Below are 23247 nucleotides of genomic sequence, written 5' to 3'. Positions count from 1 at the left end.
TTGTTCCCATCTTTTGTTGTCTTTTTTAATTTGTTAGAGGTTGAAACTCAGTATTTCTGTGAACAAAGGGCCTAAGGGAAGGGTCACTTGCCTCACGTAGTCCAGACTAGACACCTAGTTCCCTATGTTCAGTTACCCTACTTCACACAGTGGGTCCACACATGGTGTACTGCGTAGACTTTGTGGGCCAAGGAGGAAAGGCTGTCGGAGTACTGAGTTGTCCTTACCCTCAGTCAGGGTATCAGCATCACCGAAGAGCAGCAGAGCAGTGGATTCTTTTCTGATTGGCCTGCATTTCAGAGCCACTCTAGACAGGCCCAAATTGCCCAGGATAGAATCCATCACCTTGCTGCCAAAGGAAGAGTACTGAGATCTTGCCATGCATCTGTGATCTCTGATGGGGATACTCCGCCATTCAAATTACCCCACATGTAGCTGGGCCTTCACACCTTGAGAGAGAAATGGTAGGAAAATCCAGTGGTTTCAATAGGTCTCCACTACCGAGCAGAGGCAGAGCTGCCTTTCCCATCAGCCCGGAGGGCTCTCCCCTGCCCCGCTCGCCCTATTACTCTGTCTGTGGCCCTCAAGATGCACTCAGCAAGGTGCATTCATGCTGCCTGTTTTCTGGGGTCTTCTCTCACTCCTTGTACCATCTTGCACACCGCCTCCCTCGCCCAGGCATCTCTCATAATGCCTTACACAGAGCAGAGACTCAAGAAATATTTGTTGGATTCATAATATCTTTCCCTGTAACCGTAGCACAGCTTGACAAGTTGATGGGTTTGTCTGTTTCTCATTTGTTTGGAGACACATACCATGGATGGTATTGTATAATCATGCAGTTTTCTGAAACGGTCTAAAGCTTGTTTGCATTAGCTCTCTGCATAGCATGCCCAGACCACACTCCTTCCGAATTTTTAATCCTGAAAGTAAAAATCCCAGGGTTCCATTGGCAGTCCCTGAACCCCGTGGCTGGGACCACTGTGCTCTGCCCATCCCTGGAGCCTGTGCTGGGACACTGGAGAGCAGGGGCTGAGACCCCATCTGCACAGGGGCTGCGGGAACATGGCTGCCCTTCCTCGAAGCAGCCCAGAAGAGAGTGGAGCTGTACGTCAGGCCTGCCCGTGCTGGAGCCACCATCAGGAATTGCCCAGTTCATCCGGTTTCCCCAAAGGGCCTATTAGTTCAACAAGGAGGGCACATCCACCCATTTGTTCTCCCCTTGTAACTTTCTAATTAGGAATTGATGAGCAGAGAACACTGTAGGTTTGCTTTCCTTGGTTACTTTTCTTGGAAAGACATTAAGGTGTAGAAAGTCTGGGCAGCATGGCAAGTTCTGCCCCTGCCACCCACCCCACCCCCACCCCCAGGCAACTTCTGTCAGTATAATATGATCATCAAGTCTGTCTCTGCTGATCAACAGAAACCCATGTGAAATTTCAGGTTTTCTCAGGCACCTACCAGCCATCGTCATCCAGAAATAAGGTCAAGTCCCTTCAAGGTCCTCCAGCCTCAGGCTTCATGGAGAAGTGTGTCAGCAGTCACCCGGCTTGGCCAGGGGCCATGTGTCCCTGCCTGGCAAGGCATTACACAGAGGCTGGTTCTGGGCTCCTACATCTCGGTAACCTTGTCTTGTCCTGGAGGATCACCAAAAATCATCATAATGTTGCACTTTTCCTAGGAATTTCCATTGAATGCACTGGGTAGCAGTCCTCTAACCCTAGAAGAGAGCATCAATTTTCTCTGCATTGCCCCCGAGGACAGAACCAGGAGCAATGGTTGGAGTTTACAGAGGCAGATGGTGGCTGCTTGGAAGGAGAAGCTGTCCCAAAGAGGGCTCCCCTTCACTGGAGGCAGAGACTGGATGGCCCCTTGTCGGTGATGATGTGGAGGGGATTGGGGGTAGGCATGGTGGACCACGTCGCCTCTGAGGCCCCTTCCCGTCCCATTTAAGTTCGTTCCACAGGGACTCTTTTAGGAGGAGGAGGAGGTCAGACAAGTATCATTAGTCCCATTTGACCAATGAGAAAATGAAGGCTCAGAGAGGTTAGATTATTTCCCCAGTGGGTGGTGACCCTGTTCTTTAGGCCTGTTCAATAGTATGTTTAGTTAGTTTTAGCTGACTGATGACAAGATGAAACTTCTTTGTCCGGCATTCAAAGCTGTCCACAAGCTGGCATCCCTCTCCCTTTCCAGCCGTGTCTGATCTCTCCTGACTCGTTTTGCTCTAGCCTGCTTGTTCAGTCTGTACCTTGTACCGTCCACCTCTGCGGATGTCTATAAACCTCTACACCTTCTCCCTCCCCCCTCCCACAAACTTGCAATTCCCTCCCCCTTCTCAGCTTTTAGAAATACAGCCCAGCTTCACTGGCGCCTGGGTTCATTCTACTCTCACAAGCATTGTACTAATGAAATCACGGGTCCAGGGGGAGAAAACCTCTGGATGTCTCGCATGCCTTAAAAGATTGTCAGCTCCATGAGGACAAGGGCCACTTCTGAATTATCACTCTATCTCTGCCATTATCTAGAATATAATGGGTGTCTAATAAATAAGTGAATCATAGTTAACAGAAGAATCACAGACCATAACAACATGAAGAAATGCTGTAGAACCTTTGAAGTTGATTTCCCCCCCACCCCCCCAGGATAAGACTTGATATTTATCTCTCTTAGATTTCATCTTATTAAATTGGCACAGTGGATAGAGTGCCAGACTGATGTCAGAAAGCCTGAGTTCAAATCCAGCCTCAGATACTTATTAGCTGTGTGACCCAGGGCAAGTCATTTAACCTCTGTCTATTTCAGCTTCCCAGTTTGCAAAATAGGAATAATAATAGCTTCTGTCCCCCAGGGTTGTTGTGAGGATGAAAGGAGAAAATATTTGTATAGTCCTTAGAACACTGTATAAATGCTAGCTATTTTTTTTTTCTAGATCCTAACTCTGTCATCTAATCTGTCAACTCTCCCTCCTACCTCTGTATCATCAGTACACTGGATAAGCACGTACCATCTGTGTCTTCACCAAAGATTTCAGAGGCTTCAGGGAAAGAATATCTAGTAGGCCCAAGAGGGACCCAAACAGGAAAAATTCCAATGGGGAAAAGGGATAGCTGTCTAAAGAGACCAATGTGGGTGTACAAGGAATTCAGTGATCAACTTAGAAAAAATGCACACGTGTATGACACAGATTTAGGGCAGAAGCACGAAAGCATGATAGGTCCTTTAAGAATTGTGTCAGAACAGAAAGAAGGCCATCAGAAGCACTGACACCCAGAATGAGCCGAAATCAGTGACAAGTACTAAAGATAATTAAAAGTTGTATGGTTGTTTTTAAGTGGGGAGCGAAGTGAGGATTAGACCACTGCTTCATGAATGGAAGATTGATAGTGGATGACAGAAGGCAAAAATACTCAACTTTTATTTTGCTTCTGCTTTCTCTTTTCTCTGACAAGGAAAATTGTCTTTGCCCAGGAAAAGACAGCCCCCTCCTCTCTTTACCCTCCCCCCAACACATTATTAGGGATCCAGAAGAAATGAAGAAATAGGGAGAACCTAGTTGTCTTGAGTAAGTCCAGATCACCTTAACACAGTCCATTCACTGCTGCCTGTGATTATCTGGCTCCTGTCAATGTATTTAAGGGATCCTGGAAAAAGGAAGAGGTGTTATCAGTCTAGAGAAACGCAAATGTCCCTCTTTTCAAAGACTGAAAGAGAACAGAGGCTCTATTCTCTGGCCTTGACTTTGATTCCTGGTCATGTTCTAGAATGTATTATTAAAAGGGTGATTTATAACCATTTGGAAAAGGAAGCAGTGATTGCAAAGAGCCAGCATGGCTTCATCAAGAACAGGTGCCAGACTAATCTCATTTTTTCTTTTTTGTTGGAGTTATGAGACTAGTAGATCAGGGCAATGCCACAGACAAATCGTGCCAGTTGAGCAGTGCATTTGACAACCTTCTGTGCTCTCCTCATGAACAGGACAAAGGAATCTGGACTAGAACATGGGACGGTTAGCTGGATTCAGATTGGTTGAATGGCTGGGCCCAAGGAGAAAATAGGAATGGCTGTATGGAACTTCCGGGGGAATTCTTAAGGGCATTGTCTCAGGTCTCTGTTCTTGGCCCTGTGCTAGTCAATGTTTACACTTGTTGTTCCTCTTTTCCTCTCACAAATTCCAAGATGGTCAGTGACCAAAATCGCCTCTATTATTACATGTTTCCAGAAATCTTGTATGGTTTTAACATGTGTGTGAGACACACCTTGTTGGTGGAGAGGTTTTTAGGTAGCATTTTGCCGTAAGTCAGGCCATAGAGCATCAGTAGAATTGTTTTTAGAGAGATGGATCTTTGTTTTAGGAAAAAGTTTAAGGTCCTTAAAAGCGCCATGAAATTTCTCAGAGCAACTTTGCCTCATCTCTTCCTTCTCTTCAGTTCTGCCACTAACTGATGCCTGTCTTTGGGGGTGGACGACCCATTCTGCTGTGGGCTCTCCACAGTTAGCATTCATCCTTTATCCACTTGGTTTTTTTTCCTTTGTGGATAGTAGGCCCAGCTCTTCTGAGTGAATAAAGATCTCACTTAGAAAGCTCAGAGACAGTGTCATCTGTAAACAGAAATACCTGAAGGACCTCTTAGGCTCCACTATTTGAAGCAAGGTGTTTAGGACAAAGTAAGCGATCATGTCATTACACTCTATACCGGGGCAATAATGCATGGAGATTGGGTTTCGTTTCTTTTTGTTTTGTTTTTAATTCTGAACCTCACAAATTAAAAGAGTTTTCAGTGAGCTCGTCCACATCCAGAAGAGATTAACTGGAGCAGTAGGGGGATCGAAAGAACGTCATTTGAGAAACATTTGAAGCAACAGGGGTTGTTTAATGTGGAGAAGAGAATACTTGGTAGAACACGAAAGCTCTCTTCAGTGTGAATTTCAACCCCACGGGTTTTTGTGAAGATCGAATGAGGTCATAGGATGTTTAAAGCACGTGGTAGCCATAAAACACAGTACCAATGTTAGCTGTTATTATTTGAAAGACTGGATTTGCTTTTTGTGGTTTCTAAGGGCAGAACTCACACCAGCGGGTGAAGAGACCAAGTGTAGGTTTGGGTGTAGTACCGGCACGGCAGCCTCCAGGCAGGTGCAGAGGGGTCCCCTCTGCAGGCCGCCAAGGGACGGTCCCCCCACTGGATGTATTCAGGCAGAGGCTGAAGCATCTTTTTTCCGGCTTGGAGAGTGAGCAGGGAGGCGTAAGGCAGAATTCCTGTATCGGGTTGGAAGTTGAACTACATGGAGGGCCTTTTCTACTCTGGAGTCCTGCGATTCTGAGCTGTCCTGTTCACAAGTGAAACAACGAAAAGGCTCCCTCTTCTCCCTCTCCTACACTTGGATCCATCTCCCTACCTCTTTTTCCATTCCCTTGGCCTAGGTTCTTCCTCTGGTCCACACTCAGCACAGGAAAGTTTTCTTGACCTTATGGCATGTGCTGTGGCCACGACTGTCAGAGAATTCAGCAGCTGTATAATCAAGACCTAAAGCACTACAATGCCTGGGTAAGTTGAGTAGGGGCTTTTACAACTCTCTTTTTAGGCTTATGGCAAATGTATCTGTGTAAACAAGGAAAATGTATCCGATTAAAAATGGGTCATTTTACTTTCCAGCATCTTATGTCTGGTTGTACCAAAAGTGTTTATATGTCTGTAAATTAAAGCTATATATTTTCATAAAAAAAAAGAATCTCTCTCTCTTTTTAAAGGAGCTTTTTATTAACGGAAGAACTGGTACCCAGAATTAGGGATAAATGAAAATCAAGTGGTCGACACCCCCAGGGGCTGTCCTTTTCTCTTTCCGTATCTCTTACAGGGACCCTCCTCTATTCCTCTCCTCTTTCCAGCACCCTCACCCCCTCTGTGCCTCTCCAGGGGCAGCACATTACATTTTTGGACCATTATTCTAGCCATTCAACAGCCTTTGGAAGATGAGGCCTCCGTCTGGTTTCTGTCTGGTTCATACCTGGAGAGAAACGACCTGGCCTCCTCTTGCTGGCTATTTGTAGTGATGCACTCTGAATTTATGGAGCTCCTGGTTCGTCTTAGGTCCACTGAGGTTATGGTTGTAAAGCAGATGGCAGCCCGACCCAGGTTTGGTTGGCACATTCTGCCTTGGAGTTCCCAAGCAAAGGTGACAGCTAAGAGCTTCTTCTGGGGGCACAGGGGTGAAGAGGGGGGACTGTGCCACCATGCCAGCCACTTGGCTCATTGAAGCTTCACTGGTGGCAGCATTGATTTGGGAGCAAATCATTTTACTGTATGTGCACGAGAAATCGTAAAATGGAAAGATGACTGGATTTGGATTGAGGATTAGGTTTCAAAGCTTTGTTCCTACTATTTATTGTTTATTAAGACTTTGGGCAAATCACTCCTCTCTGGGCCTCAGTTTCCTCCTTTGTCAAATGAGAGGATGGGACAATGTGGCCATGAAGGCCTTAAGACCTTCATCATTTTAAAGGCAAAGCTGGGAGTTGCCGGGAGATGAGGCTGTTTCTTCCCTGAAGCCTGAACAAAGGAGAAGAAAAGGAGGGAGATGAAGATGGAAAGTGGCCGTGTTTATAAACGGGCTGTCTTGAAACACAAGACCTTTGTGGGTAATTGGAAGGGCCTGTGCCCAGAACGTCTTGCTTTAGGGAGTGCCCAGCTCACCAGTCGACTGGGAAAGGACGGGGAATGGCTTTTCTGCCTGAGGCAATGGGACAAAGTGAATCTGAATTCCTGAATCTTGGCAGCTCTCGGTCCAAGATCTTAGGGTGGCCCAACTCCTCTGTCATTGACATCCATTGCTGATTATCTGTTCTCTGACTGGCACGGGGTTCTTGCTAACAAAACGGGTCATCTCTAAACTTAAGCTCATTCTCTCCCTTTGTAAATGTATTTAAATAATGAAATAGAAACATATGTTCTTTCCCCAAATACCACGTTAATTTGAAAAAGGCCCTTTTCATTAGCTGATACATACACCAGGGCTACAGATTACAAAGGCAGAAAATTAAATTGTAAACCATACAAGGATGCCTAGGAGAAAACCTGAAAGGGCCGTAACCAGAGATGCTCACCCTTCTGCGTACCCTGTTTGTAATCTAATGTTCACAGGGAATGCTGTTGAGAGAGAGAGTCCGAGACAGTTTCATAATCTGTGACCACAAAAGGGATGAGTCAGGTCTTGATCTCCTGTAAATTTCACTCATAGATCCCTCCTTTGCTCATTTTCTCACAGTTTAACCGAGTTTGGTATGAGGACTGATGAGTTGAAGGAGCCCCTGGTTCTCTCCCTTCATCCACTCCCCCCCCCCCCCCCGCATTTTTCAGATAGCTTCTCTCTTACTCTCTCCCTCAGTCTCTCTCTCTCTCTCAAAAGTTCAAAGAGCATTTGAATCGATTATCCTTCCTTAAGGGCTGTTAGTTATGAAAATCAATTTACCTTCATTAAGCTAATCTGAAACCTTGGCTACATTGTTCAGGGTCCCATCTCCTTTTCTGCCTGCTTTGAACACAGCAGGGTGGCCCAGGGAGCTTACTTGGTGGGTGGGTGGCCCTCTTGGGGTCGATAAGGAAGGGGGCAGGGAGTATGGTCTCCTGACTTCGGGGCCCCGGTGCCTCATACTTCTGGAAGAGGCTGCTGACAGATAAGTGATGCGCCTTGGATACCTCAGCATGCACAGAAACAGATGGTGCCAAGTGTTGATCATCAGTGACTCAGGAAAGATGGATAATTTGGGGGTCTGTTAGGGACTCATAGTAGCTCATCTCCATGAGACATGGTGGATGGAGTGCCAGACCGGCCTGGAACCAGAAAACCTGCCTGTAAATTTTGTCTCAATCCCTTGCTGTGAGGTGACCCCGGGCAGGCCCTTTAACCCTTGGGAACCTCAGCGTCTTTGGCTGTTAAATTAATAGCACCTGCCTCATGAGGTTGTTGGGAAGCCCAAATGAGAACATGGAGGTAATGAGCTTCGCCAGTCTGGAACACTAAAAATGCCAGCTGCTGTCGTTGTCACTCACTCTTTGTAAAATACTTCCTTCACATGCATTATCTCATTTCTAGAGAACAAGCATTTAAGCACCTACTGTATACAAGCACTGTACTTGGTGCTGAGGACTCAAGGACAAGAAAAAAAGTAACCCCTGCCCTTGAGAAACATACCTTCTCCTAGGAGGCATACAGCAGGCAGCTGGAGAAGCACAGAGAGGATCATCTGTGAATGGAAACCAGCAAGAGAAGGAAGGACGTGGCACATGCACCTGCGCCAGGCTGAGGTGTTTGTATTTCATCATGGAAACAGGAGGAAACCAGGAGGGTGACAGGATCAGACTTGGGGAAGATGATTTTGGCAGTCGTATTGATTGGAGAGGGGAGAAACCAGAAGCCTGGAATCCCACTAAGAAGGCAAGAAGTGCTGAGGGCCTCAGAGAGTGCTGGCCCCATGAGTGCAGAAAAGGGGCCAGACCTGAGCTGTGCTGTCAAGTGCTTGTCTGGCTCCTGAAGGCAGGAACCAAGCAGGATGCTGAGGTCTCAAGAATGGTGACCAGAAAGATGGTGTTTTCTGCAGTAAAAATAGGGATGTATGGGGAAGGGTTGCATTTAAGCAGGAAAATCATGAGTTCTTTTTGGAATATGGTGAGTTTGAGATGTTTGTCAGATATCCATTGTGAAGCAGGCAGGACACCTGCTGTTATCCTGATTTTACAGATTGGGAAACTGAGGCAAACACAAAGTCTTCCCATTTGACTGATTAGTCAGTCTGTCAACATTTATTAAGCTCCCACTCTGTGCTAGGCTCCATACTGAGTGCCAGAGCACACATCATATACACACACATATGGAAAAATAGATACATACCCATATGTAAATATGCTTATATTATGCTTTCATACATAAAACCCTCGTGCATATCCTTGCCTGGAGCTCCATCTTAGATTGATACTTTGGGTTCGACGTCTGGAGGGCATCAAATCAGCCTGGGTAGTGATGGCACTGGACCCAGGTTTCTGTCTCCTTTGTTTTGAGAGGGCACAGCGGTACCCACGTGTACACTGCCTGTCGGTGGTCGTGATGGGACGGGCACAGCTGGCTAGCACTTGTGGCTATTGACGTGGTTGAGAAATGAGTGAGAAAAGTAGGCAAGGCCAAGTGGCACCAGGCGATCTGGAAAGAGCAGGGCCTACCTCGCAGACCTACTTATCTCCAAAAATATGAACGCGCAGACCAACTCACCCAGTTTCCACCCATGTGTGGCTAATGGAGCCTTAACATTAAATGGCTATTATTAAAACATTTATGTAACACTTGGTATTTCCAAATCCCTTGACAATTGTTTATTAGCTAATTAATCCCCACAGCTTCCCTGGGAAGCAAGTTAGCCTTATTATCCGAATTTTAGAGATTAGGCACAAATCGGCTAAGTGGCCTGCCTAGGGGCACGCTGTGAGTCAGAAGCCAGGCGCCAACCGAGAGACAAATCCTTCACCTCCAGTTCTGAACTCAGACCATGCTTCGTCCTCTCTGGTGGAGGAATGAGAGAAGGGGAAAGGCTCCCTATGCAATGATGCTCTGGTCTACTAGGCCAGAAGCACAGGGGCAGGAGAGAGGGAATGCAGAGGCTTAGGAAAAGCAGGAAAGTGGAGAGACAGAAAAGAGCTGTGTGCCTAGAGGAGCCCCTGTCTGAGTGACCTTCCCTCTGTGGGCCTCAGTTTGCTTATGTGAAACGAGGAGGTTGAGCTACATGACCTCTGGGGCCCCTCCCAGCTCCAGTTCTTTGAGCCTCTTAGTGTATCGGAGGGCCCGGGACACCACTCAAACAAGTCCCCTCATGCTCTCCCACCCATCGTTAATGTTGATGCCCCCACCCACCCAGAAATGACTTGGCGTGTACTTGGTGTAGATTTTGTATTTCCTTATCTGTGTTCATGTTACCCTCAGCCTGTTGAGAGGAGGTGGTACTGGCTTGTTTTGTCAGTGTAACCTCACCGCCTGGCCCTTAAGAGCTTGTGGAATGAAGGGGTGAATGCATTAGGGACAATCCAAGGCAATAGCCCAGTCTTCTGTCAGAGGATCAGAGTCTCCGAGTTAGAAATCTCCCCAGAGATTACCCTGTCTACCCAAACCTGCGCAGGAACCTTCTTCCCAGCGTGCCAGAAATCATGTCTTTCCCGCTCTGCTTCCCAACCCCGTCTGCTTTTTGACAGCTCTCACCATCAGGAAAGCTTTCCTCATGTGGAGCCAACATCCCCTATGCCGTTCCTTCCAGCACTGCTCCGTGGCAGACGGCTCTCTTACCCTTCTCTGGGCCAACGTCCCCAGTCCTGTTCACGGATCCTCGATATGGAATGGTTTCTAGTCCCCTCACCCTTCGAATGGCTCCCTTTCTCCTTGGTATAAAAAAGTAGAAGGAACATGAGGATTGAGTAGTTCTGCCTTCTCTCCGTTGGCCATCAGCATGCCGTGGCCTCCCTTTCCCGATTTCCCTAGCTCCCTTCCCTACCTTGTATCTGTTTTGTATGTATTCTTTATGTATTTCTTCTGTGTATGCTTTATGTACGTGTTGTGGTTCAGTCATACCTGGCTCTTTGTGACCCATGGACCATAGCGCGCCAGGCCTGTCCAGGGGTGTTCTTGGCAAAGATACTGGAGTGGTCTGCCATTTCCTTCTCCGGAGGAGAAGCGACTTCCCTGGGGTCGCCCAGCTGTGTGTGAGGCTGGATTTGAACTCGGGCTTTCCTGACTCTAGGCCCAGTGCCTGCTGCCTCCTGTTGTTTCCCCCTGTAGAATGGAAGCTGCTCCGGAACAGGGAGCCTGTATTTTTTGCCTTACTGTCCCCAGCACCCAGCAGGGTGCCTGCGCCCAGGAGGCGTTTCCTGAAGGCTTGTGGATCGAATGATTCCCTGATCTCCTCTTCAGTCTTCCTTGTGCCCCCAGCACCGCTCCAGAAGCCCCTTTGACTGTCCTCAGGATTCATCACGGACCTCTGCTTCTTCTGGGCTGTGGTTGGCATTCCCACGTTATTCCTCCAAGAATCGGGCCTCTCTTCTGTATTCACGGAGAGCTTCTCTGAACCCTTGCTTCCATTTCCTGTGTGTTCCTTTTTTTAAAAATGTATTGATGTCTTTTGTTTTACACTAGCTGCGTGTCCCAGTGTGTCCCTCCTCACCCCCGCCCCCAACCAGAGCCCATGAGCCCGTGTGTGTTGGTAACATCCAGCTGAGTGATGAGATCCTTGTGTGGCCACATCAGCCTCTGTGGCCAGTTTCCCCCTTTTCCTCCTTATTGGAGCCGTCAAAATGTTCCCAGGGTCTCTCCTCCTTTGGCTGTGGGGTAACTCCCCTTTCTCTGAACTCTTCCAAGTTCTGGTGTACACGTAAGGCTTCTCCCAGGCCTGCTTTTGATACAGGGCCAGCCTTGGGGTTTTATTCATATGGGGAACTCTCAGTGAGAAAGCTCCTCTGTCTGTGCAGTTTATCATCCTGAAGAATTACCTGGGGCACTGAGAGGTCAAAGATCACACAACCCTTATGTGTCAGAGGCAGGATTTGAACCCACATCTTCCCTCCCCACCCCCCAGGTGGGCTCTTTATCTCCTCTGGTAGGCTGCATCTGGTCCTGGGGATAAGGTGCAAAAGCATGGCCTGACCCACGCGAATCTCTCTGCACTATTGGAGAGACAGGTCAGGACACACAGCCTACTCCTGCTGGTGAATGATTAGCATCTTCCCTTGGAAGGACGGCGTGAGTGCTCAGCACAAATGCTGCACAGCTGTGCACATCTCTTGCATTTACAATCCCTGTGCTGCACATATGCTAAGGTGACACAGTCACTTCCCAGATCTTTTGTCATTTCTACTTATTAGTGTGAATCATTCTCAGAATAGCAGCGCCCCCCCCCACTTTACCTCCCTCAATTTTGGGATAATGAAATGATTATTAAATATTTTATTAAGTGATCTATGTAAACTGAGGCTAGAAAACCAGAGATCTAAAGGGACCCCGGGAGCCACTGGGGTCCTTGTGGACCCATTCTTTGGAGTACATCTATGGAGCACATCTATAGAGTGAAATTATTCATGGATGCCTCTGGCTAAGATGGGGGAGAGGCCAACCTTTGGAAGTCAACAGGCCCTGAGCACTCCCTTGGCTCCTTCCAGTTTCCAAGGTATAGACCTATATACACAAGGTATACACACATTAGCTTGCCTCCATTTGAAGAAACTGGGGCCAGCTTCCCCCTCGACCTTCTGTTCTCTGGACCCAGTGGCTCCCATCTCACTCTAATGGCTTTCTCATGCCTTATCTTTAGAAGAGTGATGCGGGTAATGGCCACCTGTGAAAGAAAAAGTCCCTGATCTCCTTGGGCAGACCAACACATGGGACCCTGCAGGCAAAGCACCCGGTCACTGTCAGTCACTATTACCATTGCTGTTTGTTGTTATTGGGATTATTTTAGGAGAAGAAAAGGCAGAGCCAGACAACAGGAGCCAAAAATATTCTTCAAGTTCATTTGGCCTTTATCCTTTATTCTTTCCCGGTTTGTTTTTCTTTCTCTGTTCCTTTTTTGATGATGATTATTCAGAGAGATGTGGATAGATGGATCAAGGAACGACAATGGCGAGCAAAGAAGGTCAATGGTGAGTGTGAAGGGACGAGCAGCCCGATGCTGTCCACAGCAGGAAGTGGCTGCTGGCAGACACTGAGGGCCGCTGTGGTGGGCACGCTGGGAGCACATTCCTCTCACTAGTAGGCTTTGGGCCTTTCTTCCCATGGCTCGGCCCCTTCCAGTACTTCTCTTCATTGCTTCTTTGGCATGTGCTGTGTGCAGGAGAGAATGCTCTTTGACCAAGGCTGATCCGAAGACGGGAATTCTGGAAGGTTTCATCTCCAGGGCTCTGCAGTTGACTTCAGATACCTTGGCATTATTGGCTGAATCCTGTAGGTCGAGTTCAAGGGGCTGTTTGTCAGTATTGCAGGAGACAGACGACCCTGCCAGTAGCCTCACTGAATCCCTAATCTGGCCTGGGAAGAGAAGGGCAATTTTCTAATTGACTCAGAGAATTTGGGCGTGGAGTGGGCTAGCGTGGGCCAGCGCTTCTGAACTGATTCTCCCAAAACGGAAGGGGCCACCTCCAGCGGGCTTCAGAGAGGATCCCTGTGGCTGCTCCTCATCAGCGGTCCAGGAGAGTAGGGTTTTGTTCAGGAGGCTCCCTTCTTCTGACGACCCCAGCACCACAGGGAAGTCCAGGAACCCCGTGTTACAATACCTGCTCAGACACTACAGCTCCAGGGGGCATTGAGGGTAAGGCCGTGAAAGTGCACCAGAGTCCACTGGGGCTAGAGGAATGATGAGGGCAGCCTTCTAATGGGTAGCTCGCTGTGGAGCCAGCCCAAGGACATAGAAGCATTCTTGAAAGGGGACCAGGAATGTGAACCAATCTGTGCTGAGGCGTGGGGCCTCCCCACGACAGAAGCTGTGGCTCCCTTATGCGATCAGCATTTCATCTTTGTATCTCCAGGAGCTAGCACATAGTAGGCTCATGATAAATGCTCCAATGAGGGCAGGGCCAGTCTTCCCATCAGACCAAGAGCTCAGAGCAAACGGGAACTCTGTCTCTCCCATGAGACCAGGAGCTCCCTAAGGGTGGGGACCCCTTAGAGAACACCAGTATCAGTCGTGTTGGATAGCTTCCCAATTCTAAACTTACTATGAAAGCCAAAATATTTCCTAGCAAATTGCCACGCAGCCTCAGCATGCGTGCTCAGCTGTGAGATGGTGTCCTGGATGCTTAGTAATGAGGCAGTCTGCTGGGCCAATACCGAGTGCAGCTTTCCTCGGTGGATCTCGGGACACTTTGCAACCATTAGCTCTCTTAGCCAGCTCACAACACATCCATGAGGTGTTCCTGCAGTTGACACGGGGGGATTAGCATCCTGTCACGTTGTGTATACACAAACCAGGAAGACTCTCCTGGTCGTCTCCACCAGGCCATGTCATGCCCCTCCTTTCAAATGCTGCTTAAGCCTTCCCTGACTCAAAGCCCTTGGCATCAACCACCTCAGCTATTCCATCATCCCCCAAACCCTCATATAGCAGTCCCTAGTATGCGTGGTTATGGACTGGCTCTCCCTGTCAGCATCTCTGCCCCACGCTTCACACAAACCATCCTGTCACCTGCATTAGCGTGCACCCCACTTCGAGCCTGCCTTTCGTCATATGTGAAATGAGCTCAGAACTTAGTCATCTCCCAGGTGTCTTCGAACACCAACATTCTGGGAATCCCCCAACATGCCTAAGGTTGGTGCCTGCATTCCCTCTCAGCTCAGCACTGCCCAAGCAGGGTGCCTCATCAGATTAGGAGGCTGCCAGGCCTGCCCTGATTGACAGCCTGGGCTGCTGGCCTTTCATTTCCCCTGAGCCCTCAGCTCCTACACAGAGTACTCTCAATCCAGACCAGTGAGGGCAGATTTTACAATTGTTATTAATAATAGGATCAGACACTCGAGAGCCAGAGGAAGCTTGGAAGGCAGCTAGTCTGCCCCATCACCATCTCCCATATGGACGTCTGGCTCTTCAGAGTTTATCGTGTGCTTTCCCTGGGAAGTACTTAGGACAAGCATTACTAACCCCACGGAGATTAAGTGGCTTGCTCATGCCCCCACAGCATCTGTCAAGGCAGACATTGGTACCAGATGTTTCTTAGGTGCCCAGCCTGTGCTTAGTGCTAGGGATACAAAGATGGGCCAGAATACAACCCCAGCCCTCATGCCAACAACTGGGCACATGGGACATGCATACAGAGTGGATAGAAGGTAGCACAGCAGTGTGAAGGCAGGGGTCCTGATTTCAAACCCAGCGTACCCCCCACAGTCCTGGGCTGGCCCTGGGGATACAGAGACGGAAGGTGGACAACAGGAAAAATGCCCAGGGTTTGAGCTGGCTGCTCTGTTTTTCCTTTCTGGTCAGACTCTCGGCCTCTTGTGTTGTATTCTCATGCTTCCTGGTCTGAACGGAGGAGACCTGGATGCCAATATTGGGTCCAATTTCATAATCTCTGGTATTATCTGAGGACGGGTCCACAGGGGAACATCCAACAGAACCGTGGAATTCTTAGGCAGCACCAAGACAAGGGGAGCCAAGCCTTCAGCTCCCAGAGAGGGAGGGACAGTTTGCCCTCCTTTGTCTGTGCTCTCTAATCAGCCTGGCCAAGAGAAGTTCCACCCTGACCCTGGGCCTTGCCCTCTTTTTGACCTTTTGGCCTCTTCTCGAGCTCCCTCACTCCAGCCAAGGGGGGATGAAGGAGGCCTCAGAGGATCCTCCATGCCCTGGCCTCAGGCCACTTTGGCCTCCCTTTCTCTGACCCCGGGCCCTAGGCACTGGGGGGTTTTCCATCACTTCATCCAGCCCTGAGTCTGTTCTAGTCCTTGCTCTGTCCAGTCTTTCTTTCCTCCCAGCGCTTCAATTACAATTTTTGCCCAGGTGTCCTCTAGAGGAATGTGAACCTATGTGCTGCATGAGGATTACAAAGAAAATCATGGACCCCAAAGTGGGCATTCTGGCCAACCTCGTCTTCAGAATGCACTGGACAGATTGGGAGTCAGGGAGGCCAGGCCGTCTTCCCAGCTCTGTCGTCCATTTGCAGTGGGCAGCCTTGAAAGTGAGACAAGGTCCAAACAGTCCCTCTCCACAAAGATCTCACATTCTAGGGGAAACATCAAATACGTCCAAAGAAGGGGAGAGCTATGAAGCTGGGGTGGCACCAGGAAAGAGCCCTAATGCTTGAGCTGAGCTTGGAGGAAGCTCAGGAGCCTCAGAGAATGGAGGGGAGAGCTGGGGTGGAGCTAGGATTGACCAGACTCAACAACTGACCAGATGCAGCCTGAGGGACCTCAGCCCTCCTAGAGAGAGGAGCTGAGGAAAAAGAGAACAGAGTTCTGTGGGACTGTTGGCCATTTCTTAGACTTTGAGCAGAAGGGCATTGAGAGACCATCACGTCCAGCCGCCTTATTTTACAGGCAAGGAAACTGAGACTAGAGAGGAAGAGTGACTTTCCCAGTGTCCCTCAAGTAATAAATGGAAAAGCCACGTCCTCCAGTCCCAATTCCAGCCCTCTCCTACACCATGCTGCATTGCACTAACTGAAGCGATCAGCATGTACAGAGGGCCAGGGCTGCTTGGGTCACTCCAGAGGATGTTCTCTGGGCCCTACCTTGTGACCTGATACTCTAAATAAAAGAAAGAAGATGATTGCTGATGATTGCTGGTACTGCTGAAAACGTGGGTGGCCCTGGACACTAGGAGCAGCATCCTCACCCTGACCATGACCTGATCACGCCCTGATCAAGCCGTGACCCCTTAACCTCTGCCTTCTCCACATCTACCATTGTTCACAAAGATGACTGGCCAGGAAGGTCTGAATGGGCTATCAGGGCCCATGCCCGGGACTGGAAAAGCAGCTCAAAGCATGGCTTCTATTGCTTGTCCATCAGGAACTTTTCACCATCCTGACATGAAAGGTAGATGCAAGGATATCTTGAGGTAAATTTGAGAGAAGGATGGAGACAAAGTGAGACTGGTTGGGCTGCTGGCTTGGTAACCAGATCAGGGGCACACTCTGGAAACAAGGTCTTTGGTTTGACAGTCTCAGAGGATATTCTGGTGGACAAGAGGGAGAAAAATAGGCTGGACAATAATACATTAAGTGGATTCATACAGCTTGTCAAACAAAAGCATCTAGAACACTTGGTTCCTGGATTTGGGCTGTGCTGGAGAGACTGCTGCCCTTGGGCCAACATTCTATCAATGATTTGGAGGAAGAGATTGAAGACAATGTACAAATCCAGTTTGTGGACGACAGAGTGCTGTTAGACCTGATGTGACAGATGGCGTGGTGAAGATCCCAAGTCCTCCTGCTGGGGCGGTGCAGTGTTCTAAACTGACAAGATGACGTATAAGAGTGAAAAATGCAAAGCCTTCGTCGAGGGTCCACAAACCAGCTGCCTCGTTACAGGATGCTGGTGTCTAGGGCTGACTTACCTTGGTGCTCTCATGGAGCCAGGATTGTCTCTACAAACTTCTTTCTGTGCTTTTTCATTCGCTATGATTCTTATCCACATTTTTCTATACATCCTTCATAAAGTACCTACCTAGTCCACTGGAGGTCTTCCTTATGTGAGGAATGGTGGTCTAGGACCAGGGTCCTATTTCACGGATCTCAGTATAATTTTGAGGATGCTTTTCACAAAATCTCTCTGGCTCATCTCCCTCCTCCCGGAAACTTCTGGGAACTTTGGTATCTGGTTCATTTTGCTTCCCCCCTACAAAAAAAAAAGCCCTTCCCTGCAAGCCCAATTCATTAAATACAGAGAAAGATTATTTATACAGCAGAAATAAGGAAAGGACCCATATCTGAGCCTATAGACAGTTAAGAAAAACTGTCCTTCCCTTCCCTCAGGGGAACAGTTCTCTGACTTATGGTACTACCGTCTCTGACTTATGGTACTGCCCTCCCTGACTTCTGGTACTGCCCTCCCTGACTTCTGGTACTGCCCTCCCGGACTTGTGATACTGCCCTCCCTGATTTCTGGTACTGCCCTCCCTGACTTCTGGTACTGCCCTCCCGGACTTCTGGTACTGCCCTCTCTGACTTAAATTCTGGTTTACTCCACATCCTGGCCAAGGCCTTGGGGAGGCTGTATTTGGAGGTGTCACTAACAAGTAGTTCTGTCCAGCAGCCTAGGAAGTGTGAGCACCCCAGCCGCTGAAAGTGTTCATACAAAGGCTCGATGATCGTCTGTCACAGATTCTGTCACCAAGATTCCTGCATAGAGAGATTAGATAACCTACCAGGTATCTTCTAACTCTTAAGAACCTAAGTTCACAGTATCATAAAAGGAATCAGATTGTGTTGTTTCAACTGTAGTTCTAAAATAACTTTGGCTCTGGTTTTTAAAGTAGCCAATTCAGAAAGAGAAGAGAGATGGAGACAGAAAGAGACAAAAACAAAGAGTGAGAGAGAGTGCAAGAGAAGAGAGACAGAAAAAGAGAGAGAGAGAAATAGAGTAGGAGATGGAATTTTAACTGGGACTTGGAAGCCAGGAGGGAGAGTATTCCAGAGGCTTGGGGGTGAGAATGAGTTCCTTTTGGAGACGTCTACCCAGTTTGAGGTGTTCAGTAGTCAGAGGTTAAATCTGAGAATCATCAGTGGAGCTGATCACCGAATCCATGGGAGCTAAGGAGATCCCAAGTGAAATAGTCTTGAGGGAGAAGAGCCCCTGCAGACACACACCTTAATTAAGTGGGCAGGACCTAGAGGAACAGGTAGTGAAGGAGCCCGAGGAGGAGCAGCTGGGCTGGTTGAGGAGAACCAGGTTGAGGAGAGACAAGAGGGGATCACAAAGGCAGTGATGGGCAGTGCCAGAGACTACAGAGGGACTGAGAAGGAGGAGGATTCAGAAAAATCCACAGCAGAGTAAGGAGGAAAAGGGGATTAGGCATCCACTTTGCTAGATTTCTGAGCCCAGAAAAACCAGCACACTTAAGGACCAGGAAGGTCCAAGATCGAGCCTTGGGGACCAGCGCAGGTTGCAAGGCCCCAGGGCCTAGGGCCAGGCTCATCAGGCATCTGGCACTGCCTCATCCTTGTCTATTGGACTTGCCATCACCCAGCTTCTGGGTTGTAGATGGCAGGGGGAGATTGGACCAGTGCGATGTCACTGGGCAAAAATGGTGGAAATAAGAGGGCCACAGCCAGATGTGTTGGCCAGAGGGAGAAGGGCTGTGGATGCAGTAGCCAGGGTGAGCTGTCAGATTGGGAGGGGAAAGACAGTCTGTCCTCCTGAGCTTTTCCAGCACTCATTCTCTGGTGACATAGATCTCTCCTGCCTCTCAAAAGGCTTTGATTTTCTTGGGTTCTTTTCCCATGTGTTTCCTCCTTGGAAAGAAGACTTGGGGGTGACAAGACGGGAGGAATGCCATAATGCCAGGTGTCTGGGTTTCAATGGAGAGAAGGTAAAAACCAAGGACTTGGGGCTCCACCAAGCCAGGATCTAACGTCCCCCCAAGGGAAGCTGGAGAGCCCTGACATCTACTGCCCAGAGTGTCACCTCCTCCTCTGTGTAGGATCAGAAGCGTCACCCTGGGCAGTGCTAGGCCCAGTGATTGGAGTGGCTTGTCCATGATCATGAGCAAGTTGGATGGGGAAGCCTCCTGCCTTGACTGAGAAGCTCCAGCTTCCCATCCCACTCTGAACTGGCCTCTGTGATTAATGGGCTATGGCATTTGCTTATGAATTTGACGGATAGTTCATTGTGGAATGACCCAGCCCTGACCAAGGCTGCTGGAGTCACCCTGCCTCCCACTCACAGTGACCTCAGCTGTTTGTTTAAAGAGTTCACAACCCCTCAGCAAAGTTTACACACACCAAAAAGGGGGGGAAAAAAGGAAAAAAAAAGGCAGCAGCATCAACCCAGAGCTGCTGGATTGAAAAAACTCGTGAGCCCTGGGCCTGACTTTCTCTTCTCCCACTGCAGTAAGTCAGTGGTTGATGGGAGGCTCCTGCCAGGAACCCCAAGGCAGGGCGCAGCCCCCAGCTGGCTCCCAGGCTGCCTAGTGCCCTCCTGTTGTACATCCATGGAGGGAGGAGGGATTCAGAGGAGGCAGCCCTCGTTGGCTGGGACCCCAGGGGGAAGCACGCATGGACCCAGTGAAGAAGGGCCAAGCTGGGTTACCACGGCAGCGGCCAGCAACAAAGACTCACTGATGGGGGGAGGGGTGTTGAGTAGAGGCTGTTCCCCAGGCACCATTAACTGGCTCTCCCACACCAAATGACCCTCTGGTCTGGACTACCTCATTCTTGTCCTGAGCCTGACAAGGCTTGTTTTAGTTGGAAAAGTGGGTGTTTGTGCTCCACCCGCAGAGCAGGAGGGGGACCCCTGAGCTCAATGAGATGGAACACAAATGCTCATTGCATTGGATTTGACCGTCACTGAAGTCACCCGCCAAGGGAGGGGGGAGGAGGCTCCCTTCCAGGGACCCCTGCTGCTCCAAGGGAGTCAAGGTGCCAGTTTGTAGGAACCAGGTGGGCAGGAAGCCCCATCTCTTCCTCAGGCACCGAAGGCAACAGCTCCATCTCCACCGTGCCCCCCACGTACTCCCAGCCCCTGGCATTGGGATGACATTCCTAGAGGTGTCCTTTGGCTGTGACCGCATTGACCGTGCAGGCTGTAGAGCCCGATGGAGCATCTCCCAGGCTCCAGGCTCTCCCCGGCAGGGACAGACTGACAGCCTGTGGGCTGCCCCCAGACCTCCCCCCCGGGTTTTCCTTGAGGGAGCCCTAGGGGCCCGCAGCCCCCCTTGGAGCCAAGGTCGACGGTTGTGAGGGGAGCCTTGTGGGAAGCCAGATGCAAACACCGTGGGTCCCCCCCCCCCCCGCGCCCCCCGCCCCCCCCCCCCCTGGGGCCCCCCCCCCCCCCCCCCCCGTCGTGAAGCCGAGGCGTTTTTATGGTGCGCTTTGGGGCTTGCGTTAGGCTAATCCGCTCTGGGCTGACATTTGATTTTTTTATTGCTCTGTTCTCTGGTCCCTTCTCAGCCAGCAGCGCCGTCTTCTTTTATAGGGCTATTACCTCGTAGCGCGTTCAGCCCCTGCGTGTGTGGAAAGCTCAAGTTCATCTCTGTGACAAGGTAGTGATTAAAGCAAATGTTGACAACAGGTCGTAAAGCAGCCGCCCCTTCCGCCCTGGGTGCTAACCGCAGCACCTTGTGGGCCGGGGTGCGGGGGACGACCCCGCCAAGGGCTGGAGGGACAGGGGGACGAGGAGTGGGGAGGAAAGGGAAGGAGGAAGAGGGGGAGGATGAGGAGGGAAAAGGAGGAAGGTGAGGAAGAAGGGGAGGCAGCCTCTGCCAGCCACCATGGGCGCTGGGGAAATGCTCTTCTGACTCCCTCCAACAGGGTCCCTCTCCCCTCTGCAGCTGCGGCTGCCCTAGCCTCCTGGCTGGTGCTCAGGCTTATTTCCTACTGATGGGGGGCACCTTTGTCTTCTCCCCAGGCACCCCAAGCTCCCTCAACATGCGCAGATCAGACCAGCTTCCCCCCCGCAAAGCCAGACTGTCCTCCTGGCTCCCCACTGTTCTCCCAGTCGCCCAGGAATAAGCTAGGAATCCTCTTCAGGGTCCCATACACTCCATTTGTCCCTAGGCCTCTTCCTCCCTTTCTGGTCCTGCCCTCCTGCCTCTGTTCTGGGAGCCAGAGACCCTGCCTTTTGGGGGTGCCTCCCACCTGGCAGCCCTAGGCCAGGAGTCTCCCCATCCTTGCCTCAGTCTCCCTGGCTTCCTTAAGACTCAGCTCAAAGCCCCTTCCTTTTCCCTCCCTCCCTTCCCGCTGAGGTTACCCCCCATTCACACTCTCCTACCCTCTGGGCTTGGGCCCCATCCCAGTCAGGTCAGTTGCCATTATCAGTTCTGCCTCTGCATGTGGCACCAGCTCTTTTGCCTCCATCATTTATCCTCTGCGAAGGGGTCTTTCTCCTCATCCTCGCCAGGTCATAAACTTGAGGGCAAAGACTATCCTAGCTGAGGCAGCCACGTGTCCCAGGGCACAGAGGACAACCTCAAGACACTTACTAGCTGTGTGACCTTGGGCATGTCACTTGACCTCTGTCTGCCTCAGTTTCCTCTTCTATAAATGTAGCCATACTAGCCCTTCCCTCCCAGGGCTGTTGTGAAGCTCAAAAGGTCCTTACAAAGCTTGAAGTGCTAGCTGTCACTCACTATTGCTCTACCTCAGATCCCCAGCACAGAACAGGAGGCATTCACTAACCATTTGGCAAATTGGATTGCAAGCCGGTGTCAACACCCAGTGTCAGTGAGGGTGAGGGCAAGCTCCATGAGCTTCCTACTGGGTGGTTGCCAGGCTGGAGGGCAGGTAGGATGCCAGGGACTCTTCGGTTCATGGTGGATTGTTTAGCCAGTGCAGGGAGAGCACCTGCTCTTCATGGGCCTGAAAACAGAGCCAGCACCGACGAGTGGGAGCAGCTGAGAATCATATTTAGGGTTGATCTGAGGAAAGACCTAGAAGCCTTTGGAGCCTCCCAGAAAGTGGAATGGGGGGGCCTCTCCTCAGACACAAGGTAGATGACCATTTCTTAGGGAAGTTTTAGAGGGAATTCTTGGACCACCTCTGAGATTCTGTGACCCTGAGCCATCCCAAGGATTGCAAGTGGGAAGGACGGGAGAAATACCCCTCGCCCAGCCCAGCCTAGCTCGGGCCCCACCCTCAGCTCTTCAGGCCATATACCATAGCTGTGGGTATCTCCCTATACAGCATCCATGACGAAGGCCCTCCTCCAAAAGCACATGTGTTTGTGTTCTGCAATCACGTAGCAAACACCCAGAAGTCTATCTAGAAAATCAAGAGTCTACCCTTCTTCCCAGCTCACACTCAAGTTAAAGTGAGCTTGGGGAGAGTTTGCTCCCAGAATCACATGCCAGGACATAAGCACATGGCTCTCAAGGGTCACAGATCAACGTTAGCCTGGCTAGTTTCACCAGACCATCTCATGAGGCATTAACCAGATCCCAGGAACGGACTAGCACACCCGTATTCCCTGTTGGAATGGCATTCTCTTCCCAAGTACCTGTAAGAGGGATTCAGCCCCAGTCAGTTTCCAGTTTTCTGCATTTTAGCCTAGTGGTTGCTTTAAAAATCTGTTTTCTAGTCCACCATCCAAGCAGGAATGACTGCCCTACTGATTCCTAGACAACCTATAACTGACATTTGCAGAACTGGAAAAGTTAATGTAATCCGAATTCCCTTTCACCATGAACATTCACAAGGACACTCATTCTGTTATTGAACTGATAGAATGTGAGTCAAGGCCAGAAATGAGGATTCGGAATGAGGCTTTAGCACGTCTCTTATCTAGTGCCTCAAAAGAGAGGTAACGGGGTAAGAAGAAACAAAGTCTGAGAGAGAGCTGTGGGACGTGAGTCAGAAAAGGAGAAAATCAACTTGACTTTTGATCCCCAATGCCTAGCATAGTGGCGTGCACGTTGTAGGTCTCTAATAAAAACCAGTTGAATTTCATTACTCTCTTCGTGAGTATCAGTCATGCATCTGAAATGACCCGAAGTCACTCCCTGCATGGGAAGCCCGACCATGGGAAGCATGGGTCTCAGACTGAGGAACGCAAGCCCAGTCTGTTGAGAGTTTGAAGGTC

General features: G+C 49.8%; 1 protein-coding gene across 2 annotated transcripts in view; it reads left to right on the top strand.

Annotated features, from left to right (window-relative positions):
* EXOC6B (exocyst complex component 6B) overlaps positions 1-23247 on the top strand; it is a 607320-nt gene that overhangs the window by 547069 nt on the left and 37004 nt on the right. Inside the window, exon 21 of one of the 2 annotated variants that reach the window (XM_027839976.1) lies at positions 5426-5549. The exons of the other annotated variant lie outside the window; for it this stretch is intronic. Within the exon in view, the coding sequence (XP_027695777.1) occupies positions 5426-5521 (96 nt within the window). The 3' untranslated portion in view covers positions 5522-5549. The remainder of the gene's footprint in view (positions 1-5425; positions 5550-23247) is intronic. 2 annotated transcript variants of the gene reach the window in all.

This window comes from Vombatus ursinus, unplaced genomic scaffold (genome assembly GCF_900497805.2).
Source record: "Vombatus ursinus unplaced genomic scaffold, bare-nosed wombat genome assembly UNPS02014837.1, whole genome shotgun sequence".
Lineage (NCBI taxonomy): Eukaryota > Metazoa > Chordata > Mammalia > Diprotodontia > Vombatidae > Vombatus > Vombatus ursinus.
The sequence above is the reverse complement of the archived record's forward strand: the minus strand, read 5'-3'. Positions and strand labels throughout refer to the sequence as shown.